Below are 7762 nucleotides of genomic sequence, written 5' to 3' on the forward strand. Positions count from 1 at the left end.
ACAGTAAGACTCCACAAACTTTACAAACAGCTATTCTGCCTCTTCAGAGAGGTGCAAACTGGGCTTTGGTGAGGTTAACTGCCCAAGGCTGCACACTTAGTGCCAGAGCAAGGATTTGAATCTCAGCAGGTCTGAGACCAGAGCCTGCATGGCCAGCCACCAGCCTGATTCAGGGGCCAAGGCAGCAGCATCTTCAGATTCCGCCCACTCCACAGAATTACCAGTTTGTGGCCTCGGTAACTGCTGAGCTGCTCAGCATCCAGGATCACCACTGGCTCATTTCTCAGTGCTGCCACAGCATGCCTCTCTGGCACATGCCAGCAATGACCCGGATGAGATTCTCCTTCTCCCTGGGAGAGGTTGTGAGAAAAGCCTCCTTGCCTTGCGCTAGCGTAACTGCAATTTGGGGTGACACAGGAGAGTGTCCAAGGAGGAAGTCCTAGGCTGTTAGTAGGGATGAGGGATGGCCAGACAGGGAAGTGAAGTCCACATGCCCTTCAAGAGCTACAGTGGACCTGGGCAGAAGAGTAGGTAGGTGCCCAGGGCACCCTCTGCCTGGGAAGACGGAACACCAACTTTGGCCATGCATGGTGCTTCTAACAAGTTAGGCTGTTCGATGGCCTAATTAGTTATCGAATGGAGGTCCTACTGCTTGCCACTCACAAAATCAATTACATACTCACAAGTGTTGGTGGCAAAAGAAAGGTGCTTTTAATTAGTTCAGTTCAGTCACTCAGTTATGTCTGACTCTTTGCGACCCCATGAACCACACACAGCACGCCAGGCCTCCCTATCCATCACCCACTCCCGGAGTCCACCCAAACCCAAGTCCATCGAGTCAGTGATGCCATCCAACCATCTCATCCTCTGTTGTCCCCTTCTCCTCCTGCTCCCAATCCCTCCCAGCATCAGGGTCTTTTCCAATGAGTCATCTCTTCCCATCAGGTGGCCAAAGTATTGGAGTTTCAGCTTCAGCATCAGTCCTTCCAATGAACACCCAGGACTGATCTCCTTTAGGATGGATTGGTTGGATCTCCTTACAGTCCAAGGGACTCTCAAGAGTCTTCTCCAACACCACAGTTCAAAAGCATCAATTCTTTGCTCTCAGCTTTCTTTATAGTCCAACTCTCACATCCATACATGACCACTGAAAAAACCATAGCCTTGACTTGACAGACCTTTGTTGACAAAGTAATGTCTCTGCTTTTTAATATTCTGTCTAGGTTGGTCATAAATTTCCTTCCAAGGAGTAAGCATCTTTTAATTTCATGGCTGCAGTCACCATCTGCAGTGATTTTGGAGCCCCCAAAAATAAACTCAGCCACTGTTTCCACTGTTTCCCCATTCATTTGTCACGAAGTGATAGGACCAGATGCCATGATCTTAGTTTTCTAAATGTTGAGCTTTAAGCCAACTTTTTCACTCTCCTCCTTCACTTTCACCAAGAGGCTCTTTAGTTCTTCACTTTCTGCCATAAGGGTGGTGTCATCTGCATATCTGAGGTTATTGATGTTTCTCCCAGCAATCTTGACTCCAGCTTGTGCTTCTTCCAGCCCAGCGTTTCTCATGATGTACTCTGCATATAAGTTAAATAAGTAGGGTGACAATATACAGCCTTGACCTACTCCTTTTCCTATTTGGAACCAGTCTGTTGTTCCACGTCCAGTTCTAACTGTTGCTTCCTGACCTGCATACAAGTTTCTCAAGAGGCAGGTCAGAATGCTGGCAATCTGGGGAGATAGTGGACTCAACCTCCCCCAAAAACTTTTAAAGGGAAGAAATCTCAGTTAGTCCTTGAGATTGTGTGTCAGAATTGTCATCATCACCCTATGAAACTACCTCAGATTGGAACTTGAATCCATGTGCTGGGGCTCCAACTCAGCCAAAACGTTGCTTGGGACTTGAACTCACAAGTTTGGGACTTGAACCCGGCCAAAACCTATAGTCTTCGAACTGAGATCTCAGACCTGGTTTCAGGACCTAACAAACCTCATATCAGAAAGAATTCAGTGAGACACAAAGCGATAGCTAAGAAATGTATTTATTCAGAAAGAAACACACTCCATAGCGTGCAGGCTATGTGAGCGTGCACCCTCACAGCAGAGGGTGAGTGCTGTGGCCTTAAAATATGGTGTGGTTAGCTTTTATGGGCTGGGTAATTTCATAGGCTAATGTGTTAGTGTTACTCACTCGTGTCAGACTCTTTGCGACCCCAGGAACTGTAGCCCGCCGGGCTAGTCTGTCTATGGGATTCTCCAGACAAGAATACTAGAGTGGAAAAAAAAAAAAAGAATACTGGAGTGGGTTGCCATTTCCTACTCCAGGGACAGGCTAGTGAGTGGGAGGATTATTCCAACTATTTTGGGGAAGGGGTTGGAGATTTCCAGGGTTTGAGCCACTGCCCACTTTTTGGTCTTTGAGGGTCAACCTTTGAGATCTTTGAGGGTCAAACTGTCATGGTGGCTCACATTAGCTTGCTGCTGTGTTATAATTAGTTTATACTGAGGAGCAAGGTCTAGTCAACTTGATTTGTCTGCTACCTTGGACCCATTTGGTTCTAATCGGTTTATGCTATGCCCTCTGGTTATGTCATTCTTTCAAAAGTTGTGCCTGCCCGCTTCCCTCCTGTTTCACCCATGTAGTCAACTTCTTGTGCTCTTCCTCTAGAGGCTATCTTGTTCATAGTTTGTTCAGATTACTGAAGTAGAGGCTAGGGAAGCAATCCAGTCACCTGCTAAATTCTTCATTTCTCCTTTTTTGATTTGCGGAAAGAACTAATATGGCAAGACACTGTGCGATTAAAAATTTGAAAGGTGTGCTTAGCCTAGAGATGGGTAAAGCATGGTTTCAAGGAGGGGATGTGTGTGCTGGTTCAAAACTTGTTTACAATTTAGCTTTGCTAGTAACAAGAAAAGGAGCTTCCTGCTGAGGGCAGTTTCCTGCAAAGAGCTGCTTTCACACTGCCTCACACCAACAACAGCATCCAAGGGTCCTTACAGGGTCTAAAGCCTCGCTAAACTGGTTTAAATAATCCTCACAACCTAGGCTGTGGGGGGAGACAGTACAGTTTTCTGATACGGTGGCCGAAAGATCCAGAATTTAACACCTGCTCAAAATGGCCACCAGGGAGTTCCATAATCATGAGTCAGACTACTAGGTCTGACTGTGATGAATACCACGTCTACGGCAGCCCAGGTCTCTCTGTGATGTGACTGTCTTGACGCCGCGATGACCAAGACATACCATTCATACACTCTCCTTGGGACGTGAGGCACCCTACACTTGCGAACTTCAGCCCTGTATTCCCTGCAAGAAGGATGGACCTGCGCCCAGGCCTCCGCCTGACTGCATCAACACGCGGACCTCGCCTTTGCCACAACCAAGATGGCTCCACCGCCCACAGTCCCTCCCGCGCTCGGTCCCCGCCCGACTCCCACCGCCTCCGCCACTCCGCCAACCGGCCCCGCCCGCGCCACGGCGCCAAGATGGCGGCCAGACACGCGGCCGGAGCGCCCCCTTGGCGGATTACTTAAAATGGCGATACGGGGCGGGGCCGTCGGGCGCGGGGCACGCTGGGGCCGGCGCGCGGGCTGCCGGGAACGGGGCGGAGCGCGGCCGCGCCGGCGCGTCGAGGGGGAGAGGCAGCCGCCGAGATGGTGAGCGGGCGCGGGGGGAGGGGCGCCGGGCCGGGGCCGGGGCCGGGGCCGGGGCTGGGGGCGGCGGGGGCGCGGGACCGCGCGGGGGGGCCCCGGCTCCGCGCTCACGCCGGCCCGCCGCCCCCAGGACGTGTTCCTCATGATCCGGCGCCACAAGACCACCATCTTCACGGACGCCAAGGAGTCGAGCACCGTGTTCGAGCTGAAGCGCATCGTCGAGGGTATCCTCAAGCGGCCGCCGGATGAGCAGCGGCTGTACAAGGTGCTGTCCCGTAGGTTCCAGGCGCCCGGGGGCGCACGGCGGCAGCGTCGTTGATGTAAACATAGGCGACCGGCCGCCGCGGGCCGGAACTCCCCCGCGTGGGGCCGTTGCTTGAACTCGGGGAGGTGAAGCCCCGATAGCGCTCACTGCACCGGGGTTCTCGATTAGGAGGGCGTGAGCTGCTCGCGCCAGACCCTATGCTGAGCGCCGAGGGCCGGCGTCTCATCTCATTCTTACTACGGTCCCCCTGCGACATTCTGGCGCTTGACTTCCTAGCTCGGCCGTGAAGAAAACTGAGGCTCGGAGGTGGCCAGTTGACCAATCCAAGGTCGTTGGCAGAGTCAGGATTTCAGCCGCGATGCTCTTAATCCTCTGAAAGCCTATCCCTCGCCCCTCGGCCCAGACACTCCTTAATGTAAAGAAACGGAGGGTGTTGAAATGCGTCAGGTCCCACCACTTCTTCCCCCAACAACTGTTTGTTACTCCCCGGTTTACTGGTGATGTTCTAAAAGCCCCCTGCCCTCCTCCGTTTCCCCTTACAAACCGATCGCAGTTACTCAGCAAGGATGGCTTGGGGTTTGGCGTTTTGGGGGCAGTCCGGAGTGTCGGCCCCTCTTTCAAGTCTGTCAGCAAGAGGTCGCTCACCCTAGTGCATTGAACTGCTTCTGCCTGGAAACTGATCTTTTGCTCCACTCCCTTTGTCTGTAAAGGCTTTTTTTCCTTATCTACTGGGATTTCTGTGATAAGGACCTTTCCTGCTGCCTGAGTTCCTTCTACTGTGTGTCCTTTGCTCATTGAAGCCTCTTGGCTGCCCTATGAGTTGAGAATTCCAATAACTTGTATTTTACAGATAAGAAAACTTCACATCAAAAAGAGGAACCTGTTTGTCCAAGGTGGTAGAGCTGGGGTACAACCAAATCTACCTGTGGCCAGATTGGTTCACTGGCACTTGGAATTGCATTCACCTAGAGTTAGGGGGTGGGGTGGGGAGCAGGGGAGATTCCAGAGCCCTATCCTGGGAGATTCTGATATGGAGAGTCTTGGGTGTAGCCCTGGAAACTTACATACTCTGGGGTGGTTCTGGGCCCTACTTGGGGCTGTGTCTCTTCCCTCTTGTGACTTTCAGCGTAGCTATTGACTAGAGAAGTCTTTGTGCCTTGCCCCTCCTGGGGCCTCTCCTAAGACCCTGCCTTCCTCTCTCCTCAGGACGACCAGCTTCTGGACGACGGCAAGACGTTGGGCGAGTGTGGCTTCACCAGTCAGACAGCACGGCCTCAGGCCCCTGCCACTGTGGGGCTAGCCTTCAGGGCAGGTGAGAGGGGCAGCGACAGGGTGGAAACAGCCAGTGAAAGGGGTGTTCAGTTTGTAGTTGTTCCTCCAAATCTCGTGAACCCTGTCTCCCGGTACACCAAATACAAGCAATGTGAAGCATGTGAGATGCTTGTGGAAACTGAAACCCATTACTTGGAAGATTCACAGATCCTTAGTCACAGTACTGGCTTACACTTACAGAAGACTAAGGGCCTGGCCCTGCACTCTGCATTTTATTTCCATTGTCCGGTCCAGTCCTCTGGCTAGCCCTGAGGGGTAAGCACTGCCGTCCCCATTTGGGAGCCTCGGATGCCCAGGCTTGCTGTCAGTCTCGTGGGGACCCCCCAGCCCAGATGCAGGCTGCCAGGCCCTTGTTTGAGCGGGGCCACCTTATTTGAGCCATGCCACCTGCTGTTTCCATGGTGCATCTCTGTACTGGGCAGACTTTTATTAGGATCATTTTAAGGGTGAGTGAGCTGAGCCTGCAGAGGTTAGATTGGGTTCTGCCCTTTCTTGCCCTCAGAGCTGGTCCTGTCCTCAACCACGTGCCAGCCTGACCAAAGCTTAGATACCTGAGTGGTGGGGGTGGTTATGTTGCTCCAGTGTATCTCTTTTTCCCAAGAAAAAGATTTAAATTTTATCCTTTGTCTCTGAAAATTTAAACAGGGGTTATAGGGTCTTTTCACAGCTGTAGACCCAGGGGCTGGTGAATTTGGATGAAGTTACAAGTTTATTTTTATAGCTTGTAAGAAATCTTAGCGAGGGCTCAGGAGGGAGCATATAGCCTCAGTTACACTTTAGCCTCACAAATATCCTGTTCTGTTGAGGACAAAGCAAGTGAAGCCTCAGCAGCCGTGTCCTCGAACAGCTACTTCATGCCCCGTGCCTCCCAGACTGGCGTGGTCTCCAAAAAGGAGTAGGACTCCAGGACCAGCCTCACAGTGAGGGCGCAAGCCCTCGTGCACCCAGACCCCACGAGTGCTCAGGAAAAGGCAATTCTGGGTCTTTCTGTGGGTTCCCTTGAGTCTCAGTGGTGGGCAGGCAGGTGCAGTGTGCTCTATAAACGTGTTCTCTGAGGCAGGTAGGGGAGGGCTGAAAGTACATGTGTTCTTCCTAAGCTAGGCCAGGCTGCAAGTATGTGCATGTATCCAAGAGAAAGTATCTGTTCCTCTGATTTGAACAAAGGCACTCTATGGACTTGCAGCACCTCAACCATCTTGCAGGTGAAAACTGTCACAGTGCAGTGAGGTGGTTTTTCCCCATGACCCCCAGCTGTGGCATACGTTGTGGTGACTGCACCTTGGGTGGCAGCACCTCAGGTAAGGAATTGCCATTTTGATGGGGGCTGTGGTGTGGACTGAAGACAGGCTGATTGTACTCACAAAGCGCACTTCTGGGTGGGGGGGTTGTCTCCCTGTGTAGAGACACAGATCTCTACCCCCCAAAGTGGCTGCGTAGGTAGGGAGGTGTGATGACAGTCAAGTGCTAAATGGCACCTTGCAGACCATTTCCAGAGAATGGGGAGAGGTGATTAAGCTGGGCCAGGTGTCTTCAGCACTGTTGACATTGGGGCTGGATGATTCTGGGTGATGTTGTCATCTGCACTGCAGGATGTTTAGCATCTCCGGCTCCTAGTAGAGATAATCATCTCCCCAGTAGAGGCCAGTTTCAACCAATTGGCCAGGGAGCCTAATTGGTTGAGATCCTGAGCCAGGTGGAGAGGTTTTTCATGCAGAAGAAAAAGTGCAGTTCAGTTGCTCTGAGAACAAGATAGGTTAAGCATCCTGGGACCCGCTGTTCCTAGTAGAGCAGTGGTCCTGAGAAACGGGGCATTCCCAACTGGTGGTTGTGTGTCCTGGGCATTGGGAACATAGAGGGACTGTATAGGGTGCCTGGGGAAGGTTTCTCTGAAGAGGGACGAGGTGGTATCTGAATGCCCTTGGGTGCCTGGAGGCAGCAGCCATTCTAAATGGCAGAGGGCAAGGCAAGAAAAAGCTTGATGTGGGAACAAAGGGAGCATAGGAAAACATGTGGAGCAACATAATGGCATGATGTGAAGCAGGAAGAAGTGTGAAGGGAATGGGGAGATGGGGGAGATTGTAGGTGGATGCAGATAAGCCCAGAGGCTCACTCAAGGAGACAGAGGGTAAGGAAGAGGGCCCCCGCGTGGCCAGGCTGGGGGAGGGCAGCGGAGGCCACCCCAACTCCAGCGAGGCCCCCTTTCCTCTCCCCCAGATGAGGCGTTCGAGGCCCTGCGCATCGAGCCCTTTTCCAGCCCACCTGAGCTGCCGGATGTGATGAAGCCACAGGACTCAGGAAGCAGCGCCAACGAACAGGCTGTGCAGTGAGAGGTCTCCCCACCTGTCCCCTCTCAATAAAAGATTTGGGTGTCCACCTGGTTGCTGCCTTTTTCTGCACACCCTCTCCTGACTCAGGCATCCCCCTCCCTGTTAATGTGGCTCACCCTCAGCCTCTTCCAGCCCAGCCTTTTCAGCCTGGGAACAAAAAGGGTCTTGCGCTTTGTTTCTCCAGG

General features: G+C 52.5%; 1 protein-coding gene across 2 annotated transcripts; it reads left to right on the forward strand.

Moving 5' to 3' along the window:
* Positions 1-3496: 3496 nt before the first annotated feature.
* Positions 3497-7623, forward strand: ELOB (elongin B). 2 transcript variants are annotated; one of them, XM_043916034.1, is made up of 5 exons: positions 3497-3656; positions 3784-3918; positions 5125-5230; positions 6453-6548; positions 7465-7623. In XM_043916034.1, the coding sequence occupies exons 1-5, from the start codon at positions 3654-3656 to the stop codon at positions 7575-7577; spliced, it is 453 nt and encodes a 150-aa protein (XP_043771969.1). In that variant the 5' UTR covers positions 3497-3653; the 3' UTR covers positions 7578-7623. The 2 variants fall into 2 exon arrangements, with proteins under 2 accessions (XP_043771969.1, XP_043771970.1); XM_043916035.1 differs by lacking the exon at positions 6453-6548 and having other exon boundaries at positions 3498-3656.
* The last annotated feature ends 139 nt before the right edge of the window (positions 7624-7762 follow it).

Source organism: Cervus elaphus, chromosome 10 (assembly GCF_910594005.1).
Source record: "Cervus elaphus chromosome 10, mCerEla1.1, whole genome shotgun sequence".
NCBI classification, from domain to species: domain Eukaryota; kingdom Metazoa; phylum Chordata; class Mammalia; order Artiodactyla; family Cervidae; genus Cervus; species Cervus elaphus.